This window comes from Staurois parvus, unplaced genomic scaffold (genome assembly GCF_062004578.1).
Source record: "Staurois parvus isolate SC_StPar_1 unplaced genomic scaffold, SC_StPar_1.0 ptg000698l, whole genome shotgun sequence".
Classification (NCBI taxonomy): Eukaryota; Metazoa; Chordata; class Amphibia; order Anura; family Ranidae; genus Staurois; species Staurois parvus.
Window position 1 is genome coordinate 5,681,704 of NW_028318494.1, and position 23,297 is coordinate 5,705,000.

General features: G+C 42.3%; 1 protein-coding gene across 2 annotated transcripts in view; it reads left to right on the plus strand.

Annotated features, from left to right (window-relative positions):
* Nucleotides 1–23,297, plus strand: part of CHD2 (chromodomain helicase DNA binding protein 2) — a 122,682-nt gene that overhangs the window by 90,766 nt on the left and 8,619 nt on the right. For both annotated transcript variants that reach the window (XM_089653101.1, XM_089653102.1), the window contains exons 24-35: nt 81–173; nt 309–479; nt 1,828–2,003; nt 2,154–2,195; nt 2,279–2,418; nt 3,185–3,323; nt 8,458–8,608; nt 12,723–12,842; nt 13,222–13,347; nt 15,309–15,431; nt 17,232–17,366; nt 19,729–19,907. In XM_089653101.1, the coding sequence (XP_089509227.1) occupies nt 81–173; nt 309–479; nt 1,828–2,003; nt 2,154–2,195; nt 2,279–2,418; nt 3,185–3,323; nt 8,458–8,608; nt 12,723–12,842; nt 13,222–13,347; nt 15,309–15,431; nt 17,232–17,366; nt 19,729–19,907 (1,595 nt within the window). The remainder of the gene's footprint in view (nt 1–80; nt 174–308; nt 480–1,827; nt 2,004–2,153; nt 2,196–2,278; nt 2,419–3,184; nt 3,324–8,457; nt 8,609–12,722; nt 12,843–13,221; nt 13,348–15,308; nt 15,432–17,231; nt 17,367–19,728; nt 19,908–23,297) is intronic.

A 23,297-nucleotide genomic window follows, 5' to 3' on the forward strand; every position in this document is an offset into this window, starting at 1 on the left:
TTTCCTAACTCAAAATTAATAGCTGAAATCTACCACGTTTGTGAATTTTCTGCCATTAATTCTACTTTCTGTACAAATAGGAAATGGACATTGATGAGATATTACGGCTGGCAGAGACCAGAGAGAATGAGCCATCCTCCAGTGCCACCGATGAGTTGTTATCTCAGTTTAAGGTATGCCTTATTCCTTCTAAATTTGTCTTTATTTGTAAAAGGTAGAAAGGTACAGGAACCTGAAGGCTCTTTACCGAAGATTTTCAAAATCTATCATTCTTGTTTTAAAGAAATTTATTGTTGATGCTTTTTCAGGTGGCCAATTTTTCAACTATGGAAGAAGAGCCTGAACTGGAAAACCGTGGCCAAAAAGATTGGGAACATATTATTCCTGAGGACCAGAGGAAGAAGGTAGAGGAAGAGGCACGTCAGAAGGAGCTTGATGAGATCTACATGCTTCCCAGGATTCGAAGCCTGAACAAAAGGGTAGGAAATGACACAATTAAAAACTTCACTCAGGTTTATATGTGCACAGCAGCAGCCTGTTAAAGGATAAGTTCACCTTTGGGAACATGTTACATGTTCCACCCATTTTTATGGTGGAACATGTTCCAATGCTGCAGCCACAGTTCTCCGTTCTAGCTGTCATTTTGAAAAACAGTGCGGCCATGTGGGGCTCCACCCACATTGCCACATCATTCATTCCGTGTTCTGTGAGTAAATGAACTACAAGTACTGACGGCCTGTTGGCTTGTTGTTCTCAATTAACTACCATGGCGCTGTGGTTGTCCAGCAAGCACCAGGACCATCTCCTAAAGTTGCACCTGCACGCACAGTGAGGTGAAGACTTTTGGAGGATGGCCTGTTGTCAAGTAGGGCAGCAAAGAAGCCACTTCCCTCCAGGAAAAACATCAGGGACAGACTGATATTCTGCTAAAGTTACAGTGATTGGACTGCTGAGGACTGGGGTAAAGTAATTTTCTCTGATGAATCCCCTTTCCAATTGGGGCATCAAGAGAGAGCCTTATCCAGAGAAGAAAAGGTGAGTGCTACCATTAGTCCTGGGTCATGTCCAACAGTAGAGCATCCTGAGACCATTCATGTGTGGGGTTGCTTCTGAACCAAGGAGTGGGCTCACTCACAAATTTGCCTAAGAACCCAGCCATGAATAAAAAATGATACAAAAACACCCTTCGAGCGCAACTTCTCCCAACCATCCATGAACAGTATGGTGACGAACAGTGCCTTTTCCAGCATGATGGAACACCTTGCGATATGGCAGAAGTGATTACCAAATGGCTCGGGGAATAGAACATCGAAATGTTGGGTCCGTGGCCAGGAAACTCTCCAGACCTAATCCCATTGAGAACTTGTGGTCAATCCTCAAGAGGCGGGTGAACAAAAAAAAATTCCCACGAATTCTAATAAACTCCAAGCATTGATTATGCAAGAATGGGCTGCCATCGGTCAGGATGTGGCCCAGAAGTTGTTTGGCAGCATGCCAGGGTGAATTTCAGAGGTCTTGAAAAGAAGGGTCAACACTGCAAATATTGACTCTTTGCATAAACTTCATGTAATTGTCAATAAAAGCCTGTGACACTTATGGAATGCTTGTAATTATACTTCAGTATACCATAGTAACATCTGACAAAAAGATCTAAAAACACTGAAGCTGCAGACTTTGTGTCATTCTCAAAACTTTTGGCCACCACTGTATCTTCTGCCAGAATGCACTTTTTGCATGAAACTAATGTACAGAATGTGTATATGATGTGCACTCAGCAAAACACTGAAAAGACCCTTAAATCAAGCTTATGTTGACTTCATCTGGCAGGCCCAAGCAAACGACAGCGAGTCTGACCTGGAGTCAAAGCAGAAGGCTCAGAGGTCCTCTGGGTCGGACAGTGATACTGATGACTCTGATGATGACAGAAAGCCAAAGCGCAGAGGACGTCCTCGCAGTGTTCGGAAAGACACAGTAGAGGGATTCACAGATGCAGAGATACGAAGGTATAGAGAAAATGCATGTTGGTTGTAATGTACTTCTGATTGGCATGTGTGTAGACTTTATATTGTAAATCCTGCTTTACTGCCAAGCCTACATAGTGCTTTTCTTTGCAGCCGGGGGTTCCTTTTTTTAATAATTCTGTTTTATTCTAGGTTTATCAAAGCCTACAAGAAGTTTCCGACTCCACTTGAAAGGTATGTTGTATTCAACATCTTCTGTGTCTGTACTTGTACAGGATAACTTATCTCAGACTATAATGCTTTCCTGCTGCTCTCAGGTTGGAGTGTATCGCACGTGATGCAGAGCTTTTGGAAAAGTCGGTGGCAGATCTGAAGAGGCTGGGAGATTTACTGCACACTAGCTGCACCTCAGCAATGCAAGAGTTTGAAGAACAGTTGAAAGAGAATCCCACCGATGGTAATTTTTGCAATTTCATTATAACATAGATATTCTAAGAACTAATTGTAGTGATTTGGTCACCTGTACATTGTTATTGAAAAAAAAAGATTGTTAAAAAATGAAGAGAGTATCTTCCTACTAAAGCATGGTTGGATTTTCTAGTTCTCAATAATGATAATCCAATCTATGAGCTCCTGAGATGTAGTAACCGTAAAGTGGTTTTAAACCCTTCCATATGCCCAGAGAAGTGACTGGCCTCAGGTGATACACAGAGATAAAACAAATCCTTCCTTCATACGTTGTACCTATTTATCTGCATTCTCTTCTCTACATCCATTCAAAGTGCTGAATGTTAAAGCTTGTCTAAGAGTTCAGAAAAAAGGAAAGGAGAGCTGATGTTACATTCTGCAGAGCTCAGTGAAGAAAATTCTAGGAGCTGATTGGAGGGAAGAGACACACCCCTCTAAGCACAGCTCACAGGAACAGAGCTGAGGCTGTCAATCTGCTGGAGGTCCCTCCCCTGTCACCATTTTTCTTGATGTCAAGAAAACTCAACAGAAGAGATTCATGCTGATAGCAGAGGAATGAAGCAGCAGACACACCATAGAGGGATATGCATAGTACACACCATAGAGGGATATGCATTGCTCATATTTCATGTCTGAGGTTTACAACCACTTTAACATAACTTATGTGCAGCAATATCCTACCACCTTCTATGAGGATAACCGTAAGTTTAGTCATTCCTTCAGAAAATCATGCAGCTGTATTTATTTTGTCCCAGGCAAAGGTCCAGGCAAAAGAAGAGGTCCAACTATAAAAATTTCCGGTGTCCAAGTAAACGTGAAAGCAATTATTCAACATGAAGATGACTTTGAGATTCTCAACAAAGCCATTCCTAAAGATGCCGAAGAAAAGAAAAAGTAAGTCACTGACTGTGTCTTTTGGATTTGCTCTCTTAAGAAAGACACAATTTACCTATTTTTATGGCAAAGTACAGTTTTGTATTAAAGTGTATTTTTTGTATATCTCCCATATAAATGACAAGGGCCCTGTAAAAGGCCTAATAATATGTGGCCTTATTGTAATGTATTTATAAATACATAAAAGTGCAGCACTTAAAAAGTTACAAATAATCATAAGAAAACAGTGAAAAATGTGTAAAAAAAAATAGTTCATCCAAAAAAAGAAAAAAAAAAGTCCCAGAGGCTGTGATGAAACAAAAGAAATCCAAGGACAGGTGTCGTGTCACCAACCGCTACTACAGAAGGTGTACCAGAAAAGCATGACCCCCTGTTAAGAGTGGCCAATCTCGCTTTGTTAAACAATCCAGAATGCCGGTCACTCGAATCCTCCTCCAGATCGCCAAACCAGCAGATAAGGATCTTCCAAACAATGGACCTTAATTAGGGTAGCCAAGCTATCCACGATAAGGCTTGGACTCGTAGTGAAAACATGCAAAGAAAGAGCGCTCCACATAGTGTAAAACCATAATCACAACATTTATTTAAAGTATGGTTGCACTCACGTAAGCAAACATCATTGAGCATTGATTGGCAAAAAAAAAAAAATCTAAATTTTACAGTTTCCAAAATGGCCGCCGACCGTTTGCGCATGTGCATGCAGTAGTGTATGTGCGTGGCTCCACCCTATGTGTTTTGTCACAGGTAACGTCATCAGGGGCATCTGGATTGTTTAACCCCCCTGGCGGTATTCCCGAGTGTAGCTCGGGGTAAAATTTCAGTACCAAGAGCGGTAACCCCTAGCTACACTCGGGCTTACCATGCGGTGTTGCTCAGGGAGTCCCTGCAGCACTTACCTTGTCCTTCGCTCCCACGATGTGTCCCCTGCAGCGTCCCCAACCATGTCCTCCGGCCGTTGCTGGCATCCGGCTTCCCTGTTCCTGTCCCTGGGACGTCGGGACGTACGGGCGCCGGAACCGGCAGCAAATTAAAAAATGTCATTTTTTTGTAAACGAATATTACAAAATAAAACATTGCTGTTTCAATGCATTTCACATACCGTATTTTCCGGCGTATAAGACGACTTTTTGACCCTTGAAAATCTTCTCAAATGTCGGGGGTCGTCTTATACGCCGGTATACGTCAGGGCGGCACTTTTTAGGGGGCGGTGCGGTGCCGCCGCCGTCCCCCCCTTCTGACGGAAGGGACACTAAATACAAGGGTGGGCAGAGGGGCTGCAGTCTCTTACCTGGCTCCCACGACGATCCATCCAGCTAGCGCTGCTGATTCAGTCACTCCGGCCACTCCCTCACTCCTGCCGCTCGGCTCCGTCTCCTCACCAGTGATTGGCCGCCAGAACTGTAGCTCAGGAAAGGCACACAGGCGGCCAATCACGGGCGAGGAGGCGGAGCCGAGCGGACCCGCAAAAATCAAGTGAGGGAGCAGCCGGTAAGTGTGCAGTGCAGAGGTGCTGCTGCAACCACATATGCTGGCTGCAGCAGCACCATACTAGAACAGGGGGCAGCAAGTGTCATTGGTGTCAGTGGGAGGAATAGTGTCCCATCATTGGTGTCACTGACACCAATGATGGGGCACTATTCCTCCCACTGACACCAATGATGGGGCACTATTCCTCCCACTGATACCAACGATGGGGCACTATTCCTCCCACTGACACCAACGATGGGGCACTATTCCTCTCCCCACTGACGGGGTACTATTCCTCCCACTGACACCAATGTTGGGACACTATTCCTCCCACTGACACCAATGATGGGGCGCTATTCCTCCCACTGACACCAATGATGGGGCGCTATTCCTCCCACTGACACCAATGATGGGGCGCTATTCCTCCCACTGACACCAATGATGGGGCGATATTCCTCCCGCTGACACCAATGATGGGGCACTATTCCTCTCCCCACTGACGGGGTACTATTCCTCCCACTGACACCAATGATGGGGCGCTATTCCTCCCGCTGACACCAATGATGGGGCGCTATTCCTCCCGCTGACACCAATGATGAGGCGCTATTCCTCCCGCTGACACCAATGATGGGGCGCTATTCCTCCCACTGACACCAATGATGGGGCACGATTCTTCCCACTGACACCAATAATGGGGCGCTATTCCTCCCACTGACACCAATGATGGGGTGCTGTTCCTCCCACTGACACCAATGATGGGGCACGATTCTTCCCACTGACAGCAATGATGGGGCACGATTCCTCCCACTGACACCAATGATGGGATGCTATTCCTCCCACTGACACCAATGAAGGGCACGATTCCTCCCACTGACACTAATGATGGGACACTATTCCTCACACACTGACACTAATGATGGGGCACCATCATTGGTGTCAATGGGAGGAATAGTGCCTCATCATTAGAATACCATACCATATTGAAATAAAATCTGATGTTTTTTAATTTTTATTTGATGTGCGTTGGGAGAGCGGTAGTCTTATACGGCGAGTATAGCCCAAACACTATATTTTAACAGGAAAAGTAGGGGGTTGTCTTATACGCCGGAAAATACGGTACATTTTGTCCCGAGTGCTTTGTCCTGCGCCCTGCCTGCATTTTGACTGTTCTTTCTGCCTGGAAACTGAGAAACGTCCATGGCGTCCAAAAAGCGTCCCTTTAGGTCAAAATCGGTTTTAGACCAGCTAGAGAACAGCGATAGTAAATCAGAACCACTTGCAGAATTGAGTGATAATGATTCGTGGGGGAAATTCCTCATCAGACACTGAAAACAATTCTGCGACTTTGCTCAGCGATGTGTGAACTTGGCGCTATATTTCAAATTTCAGTGTTTTTGGTTTGATTATATTATTGAATTAAATTTATTATTATTATATTATTATTTATGATTATTTAATAAATTATAATTTATGATTTCGTGTTTCAAGTTTTATCATACCCGGGATGTTTAATAGACTCTTGTTCGGACAGATTTCAGTGAGTTATTCCTAAAAATTACAGCCTACAATAAAAAAACAACATATTTCCATGCAAAATAATGGTACCGTTTTCAGCACCAATAATCTGAAATAATCATACCGCCAGGGAGGTTAACAAAACACGATTGACCGCTCTTAACAGGGGGTCATGCTTTTCTGGTACGCCTTCTGCAGTAGTGGTTGGTGACACGACAACTGTCCTTGGATTTCTTTTGTTTCATCACAGCCTCTGCGACTTTTCTTTTATTTTTGGATGGACTATTTTTTTGACACATTTTTCACTGTTTTCTTATGATTGTTTGTAAGTTTTTAAGCGCTGCACTTTTATGTATTTATTGTTGATTGCCTAGAATCAGGGTTTTTGTGTTCAGCTGCTATATGTTTTACACCTGATTTTAGATTATTATCTATTGTGGTTATTAGCGCAGGTCTATATATATATTTAACCTTGTAATGTATTTATAACACACTAATCTAGTGGTAAAGTAGCACAGTTTAAGTAGAAGGGAAGATGCAATGGTTTTTCCAGTGATGAAAGTTATATGTATCGTGGACACAGCATGTTTAACCATTAGCCGCCCGGCCAATGGCCGTTTGGCGGCTTCAAAAGTGCTTCTGCACTCCGGGTGCACACCATTTGGCGTGCTCCTGCACATGCGCAGTTTGCGCTAATGCAGAGCCGCGCAGCGGCGTGATCTGTCACCGGCCGTGTACCTCGGACACGGCCGATGACAGATCTGAGTACCGCCCCCGTTGCTGGTACCATGTGACCTGCTGTGACCAATCACAGCAGGTCACATGACAGTTGTATACAATGGATGGCTTCATTCATGCCATCCATTGTATACTAGTGCCTAGCTGTGAATGGTCACAGCTAATCACATGCACATGTCATGTGATTAGCTGTGACCAAATCACAGCTAAGCACAAAAAAAAAAAAAACCGAATGAATCGATTTCATTCAGGTAAATGCTTGCTTATAGCAAAGTAATTCTTTGCAATAAGCAAATTGTGTAAAAAAAAAAATACTGATCACTTCCCCAAAGTAGTACAATGTTACTATGGTAACATTGTACTACTTTGGTCATAGTAAAATATGAAAAAAAAATCTTAAAAAAAATTAAAAAAATGTAATAAAAAATTAAAAATAATTAAAAAAAAAAAATATATATATATATTTTTTTTTTTCATACTGTCACCAGTCAGTGTCCCTGTTCACCGCCATGCCAGTTATATGATGACGCTGTACTGCACTGGTGACAGTATGTAAAAAAAAAATAGTGAAAATTATTTTTTTAATTTTTTCATTTTCCGAAAAATTATGACAAAAAAATACAACTTCAAAAAACTCGCCATTCCTCTTATGAAGTACGTCGGACTGTCTACTCTGCAAAAAGGGGTCATTTGGGGGATCTCTGTACTATTCTGACATTCTTAGACCTCAAGAAATTAGATTGGCTGTCAGTACTTCAGGATTGATCAATATTCAGATCTATACCATAGCTTGTGAACTTTATAACTTTCCTACAAACTAAATAATACATCCTAATTTGGGTTATTTTCACCAAAGACATGTAGCAGAATACATCTCGGCCTAAATTTATGAAGAACAATTATTTATTTGCAAACTTTTATAACAGAAACAAAGAAAAACGTGTTTTTTTTTCCCAAAATTTTTGGTCTTTTTTTGTTAATTTAGCAAAAAATAAAAACCCCAGCGGTGATTAAATACCACCAAAAGAAAGCTCTAGTTGTGTGAAGAAAATGATAAAATTTTAGTTTGGGTACAATGTTGTATGACCGCGCAATTGTCATTCAATGTGTGAGAGCGCTGAAACGTGAAAAATGGCCTGGGCAGGAAGGTGTAAAATTGCCCGGTATTGAAATGGTTAAAACCTGTTCTAGCCCTGGGTTCCTCCATATTATGTCTTTTATGATGGCACTATAGGCAGGTTAGGCCATGGAGCTAAATGCCAAAAAAGGGTGTTGCTTGGTACCAGAGGTTGGTCTTACCTGGCTCAAATGTAATCACCCGTCTAAAAGAAACCTTACAACCTTTATATTCTCTTTGCCACATGTCTTTTGCTTCATACAGGTTTACTTTATCTTTTCTCCTCCTTTTTGTCAGGTTCGTATTGTCCAGTCGGGTCAAAGCTGCTCATTTTGATGTTGATTGGACTGTAGAAGAAGATTCTCGATTACTCCTGGGAATTGTAGAACATGGTTATGGAAACTGGGAGCTCATGAAAAGCGACCCAGAGTTACAATTGGCTGATAAGGTGCTTGCTAGTTTTTTGAACAATTTGAAAATACCCCTCTCAGTGTTTATATTCGCCTTTTGTTAGTGTATTAAAATATGTACCCTATCTAAAAAGCCAATGAATACAAAATATCCAGCGTGTACTTTTATTTGCTTTGCTGTCTGAAACACGATACATGGGTGGACTGATTTTTAGAGGGCGTTTGAAAGACGGTAAGGAGTCGTTATATCGCTCCTAGATTGTAAGTTCCAAGGATCAGGGCCCTCCTATCCCTCTTGTATTGAACTGTATTGTTGCTGTATTGTCTCCCGTTATATTGTAAAGCGCTGAGCAAACTGTTGGCGCTATATAAATCCTGTATAATAATAATATCACCTCCTCACCACCTATTTTAACCCCTGCAAACCTGCACCATTGGATTGCACGCAGTTGCAGGACATTTTGCAGTGCAGCCGTGTGCCTTTGTTTGGGTCACAATTGTGCCCACAGAACATGAGAGAAAGCATAATTTTTGCTGCGCTGTTATACAAAGTGTTGTGACATGTACATCCCCGTCCAGGGGCGGACTGACAACTCATGGGGCCCCCGGGCAATAGGGGATCATGGGGCCCCTGTGTCCTTGCCCAAACTCAAAAAAGCCTATGAAAAAGGTACCAGGGGCATCTCATGGGGCCCCCTACTGACCCTGGACCCTCGGGCAGTGCCTGAGTTTCCAAATGGTCAGTCCGCCCCTGTCCCTGTCTGCTGTCTTTGCTTAAAAGGTTAGTTCACCTTTAGAGAAAAAATGTAAAGGTGAACTAACACTGTACACCCTTGAAACCCCCCTGTACTTACCTCAGGGGTTGCTGAGCTGTCATCACCCTCTTAGCTGGTCCAGCATTCCAGGGACTTACAAGCCCTGCCCTTCTCCCTCCCTCTCTCACCCTGCAGTAATTCCAGGACGGACCAGTACAATTCATTGTGTCATTATTGACCAATCAGAATCAATCTGGTCCTTCCAAATCTGGAAGTGCTGCAGAGCAGGTATTTTAAATACCTGGACCGGTGGAGCATCTGCGGGGGTGCTCACAGCTCAAAAATCCCAGAGGTAAGTACAGCAGGGACCTGTGGGGAAGTTGTGTGGAAGGTAGGGTATTAGTTCATCTTAAATTGTTTTCTGTAAAGGTGAACCAACCCTTTATTGGGGAGGGGTGGAGGTGGTAAAATGCTCTAAGTACTAATGAGGCCTAATGGCGTAGAGTTGTGCTCAAAAGTTTGCATACCCCGACACCTTTTTTTTAAATCATAATGATAGCAGAAATCACTCAAATAGGCATGATCAAAAGTTCCATCCTCTGGAATGTCTGGCCTTGGTACAGGCACACATGGTGGTAATTAAAGGTTAAAATTGTATATAAACGTTAATTTCCCACATCTGTGGCTTTTTAAATTGCATTTAGTGTCTGTGTATAAATAGCTAATGAGTTTGTTAGCTCTTATGTGGATGCACTAAACAGGCTAGGTACTGAGCCATGGGGAACAGAAAAGAACTGTCAAAACACCTGCACAACAAAGTAATGGAACTTTATAAAGATGGAAAAGAATATAAAAAGGTGTCCTTGAATATATCAGTCAGTACTGTTCAATCACCTATTGAACAGAGTGAAACATTTGGGGGTCTCTTGATACCAAGCCAAGTACAGGTAAAGTAAGAAAGGTTGCAGCAACAACTGCCAGAGGAATTCTTCGGGATACAGAGAAAATCCACAGGTGACTTCAGGAGAAATACAGGCTGCTCTAGAAAAAGATGGTGTGGTTGTTTTGAAGGAGCACAATATGATGATACTTGAACAAAAATGAGCTGCATGGTCGAGTTGCCAAAAAGAAGCTTTTACTGCACCAATTCCACAAAAAAGCCTGGTGAGGTGTTTCAAGATGTTGTCAGGCATATAGTAACCAGGCTTTTTTGTGCAAAACCGAGCTCCTAGTTTTCCCCCCAGCCCGTGCCCTAACCCCCCCCTCGACTTCTCCATCACGACCAACAATGCCACCATCAGCCCCACCCCGCAAGCCAGAGTACTAGGTGTCATTCTAGACTCCAATCTGTCTTTCCAGCCCCAGGTCCAATCGCTGACATACTCATGTAGACTCCACCTCCGCAACATCTCCAAAATTAGTCCGTTCCTAACTCTAGAAATTACAAAGCAACTCATTCACTCCCTTATATCACGACTTGACTACTGTAACTCCCTCCTCACTGGCCTACCTCAACACAGGCTATCCGCCCAACGCATAAAATTCAAATTACTAACATTGACGTACAAAGCTGTTCATAACACTGCCCCAAACTACATCACCGACCTGATATCCATCTACCACTCAAAACGCACTCTCCGCTCCTCACAAGACCTCCTACTCTCTAGTTCCCTGGTCTCCTCCTCCCATGCCCTTCTCCAGGACTTCCCCCATCCTCTGGAACTCACTACCCCAATCCATCAGTCTGTCACCTACCCTCCTCACCTTTTAGGTGCACCCTGAAAACCCATCTCTTCAGGGAAACCTACCCCGCCCTCACCTAATTGCCGATCTCCTCCACTCTTCCTACCACTCCATCCCCCACAGCCATTTCCTCCTGTACCACTATCCCCTCCCTCCTAGATTGTAAGCTCCAAGGAGCAGGGCCCTCGAACCCCTCGTGTATTGTATTGTTACTGTACTGTCTCGTGTTCTGTCCCCCATTGTAATGTACAGCGCTGAGCGAATTGTTGGCACTATATAAATACTGTATAATAATAATAATATTGTGCTCCTTCAAAACAACCACACTGTCTTTTTCTAGAGCAGCCTGTATTTCTCCCGAAGTCACCTGTGGATTTTTCTTTGTATCCCAAACAATTCCTCTGGCAGTTGTTGCTGCAACCATTCTCACTTTACCTATATTGTGCTATATCAGAACAACCACCCCATCTTTTTCCAGAGCAGCATATATTTATCCTGAGGTTACCTGTGTGTTTTTCTTTGTTTCCTGAACAATTCCTCTGGCAGTTGTGGCTGCAATCTTTCTTAGGCTACGTTCACACTAGCGCTGTGTGCAGGCGGCAGAGAGGCGTTTGGGAAGTGTTTTTACCGCTTCCCAAACGCCTCTGCCAATTCTGCACATTATAGCACATGGTGCTGTTCTAACGGGAGCGTTTGCGTCGCGTCGTGTTGCGTCGCGGCAAAACGGACGCCTCTGGACGAGTCAGGAGGCGTTGAAGCCTCCTATTCTCGTCTATGGTGCCGCTCCGCAAACGCCCGGCCGGCGTTTGTGGAGCGGCACCAGGCGGTTGCGGGGTGTTTGCGGAGCGGTAACACCACCCAAACTGCGTTATAGGCGTTTGTGGGGCGTTATTAACGCTCGGCAAACGCCTAGCAACCACCGCTAAACCGCACATGCGGCGTTTGCGGAGCGTTAAAAAACACTCCGCAAACGCCGGACCAACGCTTGCCAAACGCTATAGGGGCGTTTGGCAAGCGTTGGCAAAACAGCCAAGTGTGAACGAGCCCTTACTCTACCTTTACTGGGCTTAGTATCAAGAGATCCCGGAATTTTCCACTGCAATCTAAAAAGCCACAGATGTTGGAAATTAACCTTTAATTGCCATTTTAACCCGTGTGTCACCTTGTGTGCATGTAGGTACATGGGGTATGTAAAGGTTTGATCAGGGTCATTTGGGTGATTTCTGTTATTATGATTTAAAAAAAAGCCAAACAACTGTTTGATAATAATTGGCTTGATATGATCACTAGCATTAAATAAAAGATAGTTTTTTGGCATGATCAGTCATATTTTCAATATCAATGCCAACATTTTACGATTTCTGCCAAAGTATGCAAACCTTTGAGTACAACTGCATATTTACATAATTTGTCGTGTTAAAATAAGTTAACAGACTTTTTACTTGGATCATATAGCATGGTTTACTCTTTGCTATAATTTCCATTTTGTTATTATGAATTTGTTAACAAGCAGAAGTACCTGTTAGGGTGCATGTACTACTGGTTGCAGTATAAACTTTTCCATATTGTTCAATAATCTCTTTATGTATGTCAAGATGTAGACTGCCTTTATGTCTATCATTTCCAAGTGCATGACAGATATTTATGTGCTTAGATCTTGCCAGCGGAAACAGAGAAGAAACCACAAGCCAAACACTTGCAGACCAGATCAGACTATCTGCTAAAAATGCTGAAAAAAGAAATGGAGAAAAAGGAGAGTGGCCAAGGCGATGAGGTTCGTATCTGCTAGAATGTCAGGATTGTTGAAGTTGGTATCTCGGATCATTTCAGTCTTCTTTGCAAAACTGATCATTCTTACACATAGTGACATAGTTGATAAGGTTGACTAAAGTCCCAGGTCTATCCAGTTCAAGTGTAATTTATGGAATTGTTGAGGTCCTCCAGCCCCCTTAATCATTTTTTTGCCCTTCGCTGAATTCTTTGAAATTCAAGGTCATTCTTCCTAGGAACTAATGACCAAATTTGAAATGCATATTCAAAATGAGAAAGCATTCTGGGTTTGTAGTTTTTTTGCCTATATCTACAGCTGCTTGAACATTTTGTACAGTTCTCATGTTTTATCTGGATTTTGAATTGTGATCTTTATGTTTCAGGTAAAGATAAAGAAAAGACGGCCACGTGTGAAAAAAGAAGTGGCAGCAAAAGCAAAGGATGAGCATGGCAATGAGATCTCTTCTCCCAAAAATTCTGAAAACCATTCCGAAGATGGAGACACAAAGGTGAGCGTGTTATCCTTATAAAGCTGGTCACACAGGGTACAATCAGGCTGTGCATTCCCCTTTAGATTTACCACCAGCACAATGACCTACCTAACTGGGTAAAATTGAATAGATAGTCCTTCACACTAATTCTAATTAAGATTATTTAAAACCCTGGAGCCCAACCTGCTGCCCTTTGCTATATGATATATGGCCCTCAGACCAGTTTGTAGTAGGAACCCTGACTAGGAAAAAAGCAATGATTTCTACTAGACCCATGTAACATGTTCTCAGTTTTATATTGTCTTCTACAGAAAATCCCCGGCCAAAAATGTAGCATGTCCATACTCTCTACCCCTTATTTCCTCTTGAGTCTGCAGTTTCTGACTGTCCTCTCAAGCATTACATATATTGAACATTATGTGCTGCCCTTTGGTGATGTCGGGCTGCATTTGAGACCTCCCTTAGCTCATAGGTTGACAACCACTTGTTTAGAGAGTGTCAAATTGTAATGTGTGCGAGGCCAGCTGTAGATGTTGGTAGTTTGATGATGGTTGGTAGAGTAAGGAGCATTATGGGAAACCAAATTATGGGCTTAGAATGGCCACACATTTCCAATACTGAAATCAAGATAAAGGATGAGATCTTTGGTGCAAACAAGAGTGTAAAATACGGAGGCATAATTCTTTTAAACATCTATAGATGTACTGCCTGTAATGTTCCATAAAGGGGCCATTTTCATTTTACTAATTCATTGTATGTTGGTAGGTGCAGTTGATTATTATTTTAACTGGTTGGAGATTCTACTTAATTCCAGCCAAATGTATAGGGGTATAAAAATATTACTGCTCCAGGCAGTCTTCCAGATTATCCATCAACCACAGGTGCATACCTAAGGGATCCATTCCTTCCCGGGACGGCCAAATACAAACACACAGGCTGCATGTCTGCTCTATTTTTTTCTTTGAAAAAGTGCAATTTACAAAGCCAAACTGTAACACATTGCTCATTGCCAAACCATTTCCTGTTCCTCCCATGCGTGCCTCCACAACAGATGGGCTTAATCATGAAATGCACAGAGGTCCTGAGTTCCTCATAGTTTTCCTATTCTTTGTATTTGTGAGTTTCACCTTCTCTTTTGTTCATTGGGGGCACCATTGGGCTGTACTTTTGCAATAGGTGCTACTTATTCTTTGCTTTATGGTTAACTTTTCAAGTGGAATTTGGTGTGCACCTCTTCCTTGATATTCCCTTTTCTGGTGAGCTAGAGCTACCAGGCTTTAAGGCTCAAACGAGGGGTACTCCAACCAGTTGGCCACAGTCACTCAAGTAAGACTTTGCTGAACACGTCAACGCTGCTAGTTTTGTTGGCACCATTTTGCTTATGTTTCCCAGCTCTTCCTATGCACACGGTTTGCTTCTCCCTTTTCAGTCCCCGTTCTCCATATACCCAACTCTCTTGGCCTGCTTGTTAGACAACTAAGGCCGGGCATAGATGGATTGAAATTTGCCCAGTTCAGCAGAAACTGACTGAATGTTAACCCATCTATGGACAGGCTGCTTGTACGAAAGTTTATCCATTGAGCGCCTGTTGGGTTTTTCCTGTTTGATCGCTGCCAGCTATAGCTATCGGTAATAATATTCTGATGGCTGGGAAACCCTCCGCGGGAGGAATCAAGCAATTTACTTTCTTTCAGCCCATAGTTGAAGGAAAGAAATTGAATAATGTATGGCCTGCCTAACAGTTGCAGGTGGTAACACTTTGCCTCACAGTGGGTTTAAAGAGAGAAAAGCATTTTACAGGAAGTGCAAAAAATCCCATTTTACTACCCAGCTGAATTTCTCTTACCTCCACTGCATTGTTTCCTAAAGCAGGAGCAAATTGACCCATTGAAATCCATTTTATATTCTTAGGCAACATTTCTCAATTGCCATTTTTTTTTTTGTATGCTTAAAGTATGGATTTTTGGCCTTTTCTACAGGAGGATGGCTCGCTGAAGAGTCCAAGCAAGAAAAAGCAAAAGAAAAAAGATAACAAAGAAAATAAGGATAAACAGAACCAAAAAAAGGATGGAGCCAAAGAAAAGAAGAAAGCAAAAGAAAAGGTATAAAATACGGATGAACTCTGTGCTAGGATATTTTTCAGCTTTTGTAGGCTCAGCTATGGCTAATACAATCACCTCTGACAGTGTGACTCCTATTCTGGTCCTTATTCGATAATTGCATGAAAGAAAAACACCAAAATTTGGAGAGGTAGCCCCACCCACACACTTTCTCATGACAGAGTTTATTATGGTGTGTAGTACAGACAGATCTTATTACAATTATAACAAAAGTGTGCCCAGTTTAGTATATGTTCCATTCTTCAAACCACCCCACCGGTACACTGTGCTGGACATGATATGCTCCAGACTCCCCATTCTGTACGCGGTGCAAAAAATTATTATATTATTATTATACAGGATTTATATAGCGCCAACAGTTTGCTCAGCGCTTTACAAAATAACGGGAGACAATACAGTTCAATACAAGAGGGTTAGGAGGGTTGGAGCTTTACAATCTAGGAGAAAACATGAACACTGGCATTGATTTACTATAGGATATTGGGACTTTATACTTTTGCAAAGTAGTTTATTAGAACAAACTTTGTATACTTTGCTTAACTGAACATGTGCACATGATTGGATGATTGGTGTGAATGTGGATTCACCCTATTCAATTTGCTAAGTGAACAGTGTTTAGTAAATATAACTCCATTGTTTCAGTCTCAATGCATTTTTTTGCCACAGTATTGTTATGTAGACATTACTCTACCATAAGTGTTTTCTGTCATTAGCATTTGAATTCACCTAATTGGATAAATGGCATGCTTGTGTTCGGTTATATCCTTCCATCAGCCATCACTGATCTGTAGCAGGTGGTTTGGGCGATCATTGTAAATACTTGGACCATGTCAAGTTTCATGTCCCTTTTATTATGCTGCCCCCTTGTAATAGCCTACTTGCTACCATTCTGGTTTTTATTTGATCATTTCATCATTCTGTGGTTGTGCATAATGATTAACAATATATATCCCAGCGCCAAAAAGAAAATACTAAGTGATTATGCAGCTGTGCAACAGTGAGAAAACACCAATAATAAACAACAAAAAAACAGTGCAAAATCAACAAAATTACACAAGTGAACAAAAATAACAATAAAGGGTTTATTTACTAAAGCTGGAGAGTCCAAAATCAGACTCCCTTCTGCATAGAAACCAATCAGCTTCCAGGTTTCATTGCCAAAGCTTCATTGAACAAGCTGAGGTTAGAAGCTGATTGGTTTCTATGCAGAAGGGAGTCTGATTTTTGGACTCTCCAGCTTTAGTAAATAAACCCCTAAGTGTCCATGTGAAAATAAGTCCTTATTCCCATCAAGACCAATAGTAAATTATTCAAAATGTGCTTCCACCTGTCCACCATGTGAAAAATAATATTGACCGCACTCACCAGATAGAGGTGAGTAAAGAGCCTTATAGGAAATAAGGGATCCTATAACCCCTCCAAAAGAGATCAGATCTTTTTTTTCACCCTGATTGAGAATATTCATCGCCTCCACTTTATTCCTCCATGGAATTCTCAATGGTGTATAGAGAAAGAAAAGTATGTAAAAACTGTTACATACGGAGTGTAAACTCCTTCTGTTTAAACTCCTGTGTTTTAACTCCACTTATTTCAATCCACTTGTTCCCAATCCTTGTTGCTCACCAAGGATTGGTCTTGATGGGAATAAGGACTTCTTTTCACATGGACACTTATTGTTGTTGTTATTTTTATATTTGTTCACTTGTGTAATTTTGTTTGTAGATTTTGCGCTGTTTTTTTGTTGTGCGTAATGATTGACCATGCTTTTTCTGTGCAATATAGCCAAAGCGGGGTGAAGGCAAGTCTGGTACTCGGAGCAAAAAGAACCAGGGACCGGTCCATATTACAGCAGGAAATGATCCAGTTCCTATTGGAGAGGAAGAGGAAGATGACCTGGACCAGGAAACCTTCAGCATTGTAAGAAATTTCTATTAACCACTTTTCGTCTGCCCTATATTTTATTTATTTTTATTTCAGGTACTTATATAGCGCCATCAATTTACGCAGCACTTTACATATATATATTGTACATTCACATCAGTCCCTAGCCCTCAAGGGGTGTACAATCTAAGGTCCCTAACTCATACATACTAGGGCCAATTTAGACAGGAACCAATTAACCTACCAGCATGTCTTTGGGATGTGGGAGGAAACTGGAGTACCCGAAGGAAACCGACGCAGGCACAGGGAGAACATGCAAACTCCAGGCAGGTAATGCCATGGTTGGGATTTTGAACCAATGACTCTAGTACTGCCAGGCGGAGTTGCTAACCATTTAGCCACTGTGCTGCCCCTATAGCAAAAATACTGCAACAGGGCGACACGGGTGTGCAAAATCACGTGTATATATACATGATTTTGTAGTTTCCGGGTAGGGGGCGCATGCCCTAACCGTGCCGCCATTTGTGGCCTCGGCTGTCAATCACCAGGTCCCGGCTGACTGTTACTCGCCGGCACTCGGTGATCGCCAAGTATTACTGACAGAGGAGAGAACTGTAGAAAGTTTGTGGTTGGAAAACGTGTAATAAATTCACCTTTTGGGCTCATTTACATGGGCTTGTTTATTGACCCTAAAACCAAGCATTTTCTGGCAAGTTTTGTTTACAAGTTTAAATGTGTTTTTGGTAGAAAATTACTTATAACCCACAAACATTATAAATATATAACAGAATCTAATATAGAGGTGAGCGCTGGCGATATCTACGGAGCAGCTAGCACACAAGGTGACGGTAACAATCCCCTACAGTAGTATATGTAACAAAGTTCAGTGCCAAAAAAAAAAACTTGCGGAATGGTAAAGTGCAACACATAAAAGTGCAAAAAATATTAGTAAATGCGAAATCTAAAAATCAAACAATATGGTAAAGTGCATCATGAATTTAATGAGCTGAGTGAAATAGTAAAGTGCATCAAGTAAAAGCATGTGCTTGCACTTTACCTATGTGTTGCAATTTACCATTCCGCAATATATATATATATATTTTTTTTTAAGCGCTGCACTTTCTTAAATATATTATATAATTTTTTTTTTCAAAGACCATAGAGAATGAAATGGCGATCATTGTAACTTTTTATGTCATATGATATTTGTGCAGTGGCTTTTTCAAACGCAAATTTTTTTTAGAAAAAATGCATTTTAATTAAATTAAAAAAAAACAAAAAACCCCACAATATACACCTGGTAAAATAAGTATTGAACACATCACCATTTTTTTTCAGTATATATATTTCTTATGGTGCACTGAAATGAAAATCGTGGTGCTGAAACCGATACTGAAAATTCAGAATGCATGTGGCCAAAACCGAACCGAAACTGAAATGTCTGCGTATGTGGGGAGGCTCCAATTTTTTTTTTTCTACTTTCATGTATATATTTTTTTTAAACTTATGATTTTATTGCTATCACATAAGGGACCAGCAGTCTCCTATGTGATAGGATATGAGTGACAGGCCATCTTTGTAGGGGGGTGGGGTAATGGGGGAGTAGTGTGTGCATGGCGGGGGCAGGAGAGGAGCGGTGTATACAGCAAGGGAGCATATGTCTGTGCCATTTTTTAAATGCAATTGTCGACTTTTTTTTTTTTTCATTATAGCTCAGATAATGAGCTGTCACTTTCCTGGGAGCTAAAGGAAATCTTTGTTTCTTTTAGCTTGGGGAAATAAACTAAAAAGAAACTTTGTTTCTTTTAGCTCTGGGGAAAGTGACAGCTCATTATCTGAACTATAGTGAAGAAAAAAAAAGCCGGCAATTGCATTTAAAAACCGGCACTGATATATAGTGACCAGGGGCGGACTGACAACTCATGGGGCCCCCGGGCAATAGGGGATCATGGGGCCCCTGTGTCCTTGCCCAAACTCAAAAAAGCCTATGAAAAAGGTACTAGGGGCATCTCATGGGGCCCCGTACTGACCCTGGGCCCTCGGGCAGTGCCCGAGTTTCCAAATGATCAGTCCGCCCCTGATAGTGACAGCCAGTCACTGTATACACTGCTCCTCTCCTGCCTTTCTCCCATATTAGAAGGTATTACAAAGTAAACCTTAGATTGTACGCCCCTTGAGGGTTAGGGACTGATGTGAATGTACAATATATATGTAAAGTGCTGTGTAAATTGATGGCGCTATATAAGTACCTGAAATAAATAAATAATATATGTTATTGCACCATATAACATTTTTGGGATGTCAAGCTAAAACTTTTCACATGTTCTATTATGATATCACTGGTTGTAAAATCTGGCACAATATTTGAGTTTCATTTTGCTGTGCTTTCATTCTTTAGTGCAAGGAGAGGATGCGGCCGGTGAAAAAAGCTCTGAAGCAGCTGGATAAACCTGACAAAGGTCTGACCGTCCAGGAGCAACTGGAACACACTCGGACCTGCTTGCTAAAAATTGGAGACCGCATATCTGAGTGCCTTAAATCTTACACTGATCAGGAGCAAACCAAGCTGTGGAGAAGGTACAGATTGCTTTAAATTGATGGGCCCTGGTGAAACCTGGTTTAATATTTAATTGATGTCCTGCTGACTCTGTACAGTATACTCTGACATATAACGGGAGAAAGCTCTCACCGCGGTGTCATCGGTATATTACTCCTTCATTTGCTACATAGTCAGTCCAGTAATAAGAGGGCTTACGCGTTTCAGCTCAACAGCCTGTGCTATGAGTAAAGCTGTTTTGCTGAAACGCGTAAGCCCTCTTATTACTGGACTGACTATGTAGCAAATGAAGGAGTAATCTTTCTCCTGTTGGGTTAGTTTTTGAAGGGTGAGCAGATGCTGTCATCAGAACAGCAATATTTCTAACCCCATGGGGTTTGTGAAGTCAAGAGCTGCCATCTCCTAATACTACTGCATACAGTATAGTCTTTCCCACAAAGCATAGGATCTATGAATAGATTTTCCAAGATTAAGGGCTCGTATGCATGGGTGCATTCACCAAAACAGTATATACAAATGTCCGTATTTTACTGCCCGGGAGCCCCTTCTGCATAGAATGACACATGTATACAGACATGACCAGGAGCGGACTGACAACTCATGGGGCCCCCGGGCAATAGGGGATCATGGGGCCCCTGTGTCCTTGGCCAAACTCAAAAAAGCCTATTAAAAAGGTACCAGGGGCATCTCATGGGACCCCCTACTGACCCCGGGCCCTCGGGCAGAGCCAGAGTTTCCAAATGGTCAGTCCGCCCCTGGATATGACACCTCGAATGTAGATACGTAGTCTGCATTCAACACATTATATCTGTGCACATGCACCACTTTATGAAAGTAATGGCACATGGCTGCATACAGCCGGCTTCAACCACTCATGTCTTTGGACAGATGTATGCAGCACTAGGAGCTCCCAGGAACTAAATGACGCCTTTTTGTCTATGCTGTCCTGCAAATGCACCTGTGTGCCCTAAGGAGTATTTGTTGTATTCCTTGTTTTTCAGTTTAGGACCAGATAATATCTTCTTTTGTTATGTTTTCTGGGAAACTCATCACATCATCCATTCTCCTATCTCATTACACTGGCCACCTTTAATTGGCCTTTCAGCTGTCTACTTTAAAACAATGAGTGTAAATACAGTGGAGAGATGCATATTGTCATGCAAATTCTGGGATGGGAAAGTCAGCTGGGTTTAAGGTGGGGGTGGTGATTTCCTCTCCTTAGTGCAGTGGTTCTCAACCTTCCTAATGCCATGACCCTTTAATACAGTTCCTCGTGTTGTGGAGACCCCCAACCATAAAATTATTTACCCAGTAATTATAATTCATGAAGTACCTTCAGTACTGCTGCTTTCAACACAGTAGCTGCTTTCTACACAGTAGCTGCTCTTTGCACATCGGAAATATGTGTTTTTCGATGGTCTTAGGCGACCCCTTGTGAAAGGGTCGTTCGACCCCCAGGTTGAGAACCACTGCCTTAGTGGAACCTAATTTGGCTACCAATCAGTATTGGTCCTTAATAGGGCAGCTCCAATACAACAAACACTTTACTCCTGCGCTAGGAAAGGACTCAGTAGACCCAATAGGAATGTTCTGGAATTTTCTGGAATATGCACTGCTTGCTGCCCTCAACAGACCGGGGTGGTCCAAATACACTGGATACAAATGGAGAAACAGAAAAAGGGCGCACCGACCTAGTGCATTATCGTTTAGAATTATTTATTGAAGAAACAAAATAGGTATCATACTCACAATAGACATATTAACACAGGCATGTCAAACTGAACAAGATGTATGATCCAAACAACATCTGAGTCCATACGATGGAACCCTGGATGACCAACTGGCTAACGCGTTTCGAGGACACAACCTCTTCCTCAGAGCCAACCAAGGAAGGAACCTGAGGAAGAGGTTGTGTCCTCGAAACGCGTTAACCAGTTGGTCATCCAGGGTTCTATCTCAGTCCCTCCTCCCTCATTGAGAAAAAATAGTTATTTCTGTACACTGAAAGTAACAAGATCTCTTGGGAGAGAATCCCATCATTCACCTGACTCTTCCCCCATTCAGAGGTTGTTTTATTTTCAGCGTAAACATTGCTCCGCCTTTTTTCAATGGATATGCGGGGAAGAGGGGGTAGGGTAACCATTAGACCATCTTGAATGCAGCTTGGCACGAAGACTCCATGTTATTATTTTCCAGTGACAAAAGTTCAGTTCCAGGAAGAGGACCAGGTATCCTATAGAGAAGATTTCTACACAAAGCAGATACCTGCATGATGTAGGGCACACTTGATTACTTTGTTTTACATTTGATTTTTTTTTTTTAACCAAACTTCAGTTTTAACTATTTCAATACCGGGCAATTTTACACCTTCCTGCCCAGGCCATTTTCCAGGTTTCAGCGCTCTCACACTTTGAATGACAATTGTGCGGTCATACAACATTGTACCCAAACTAAAATTTTATAATTTTCTTCACACAACTAGAGCTTTCTTTTGATGGTATTTAATCACCGCCGGGGATTTTTTTTTCTAAATTATCAAAACAAGACTGAAAATTTTGGAAAAAAAACCCACATTTTTCTTTGTTTCTGTTATAAAAGTTTGCAAATAAATAATTGTTCTTCATAAATTTAGGCCGAGATGTATTCTGCTACATGTCTTTGGTAAAAATAACCCAAATTAGGATGTATTATTTAGTTTGTAGGAAAGTTAGGGCTCGTTCACACTAGGCTGTTTTGCCAACGCTTGCCAAACGCCCCTATAGCGTTTGGCAAGCGTTGGTCCGGTGTTTGCGGAGCGTTTTTAACGCTCGGCAAACGCTCCGCAAACGCCGCATGCGCGGTTTAGCGGTGGTTGCTAGGCGTTTGCCGAGCGTTAATAACGCCCCACAAACGCCTATAATGCATTTGAGTGGTGTTACCGCTCCGCAAACACCCCGCAACCGCGTCGCAACCGCACCGCAAAAGCCGGCCGGGCGTTTGCGGAGCGGCACCATAGACGAGAATAGGAGGCTTCAAAGCCTCCTGACTCGACCAGAGGCGTCCGTTTTGCCGCGACGCGACGCGATGCAAACGCTCCTGTTAGAACAGCACCATGTGCTGTAATGTGCAGAATTGGCAGAGGCGTTTGGGAAGCGGTAAAAACGCTTCCCAAACGCCTCTCTGCCTCCTGCACACAAGGCTAGTGTGAACGTAGCCTTATAGAGTTCACAAACGATGGTATAGATCTGAAAATTGATCAATCCTGAAGTACTGACAGCCAATCTAATTTCTTGAGGTCCAAGAATGTCAGAACAGTACAGATATCCCCCAAATGACCCCTTTTTGCAGAGTAGACAGTCCGACGTACTTCATAAGAGGAATGGCGAGTTTTTTGAAGTTGTATTTATGAAGTTGTATTGCATCGTTGAAAC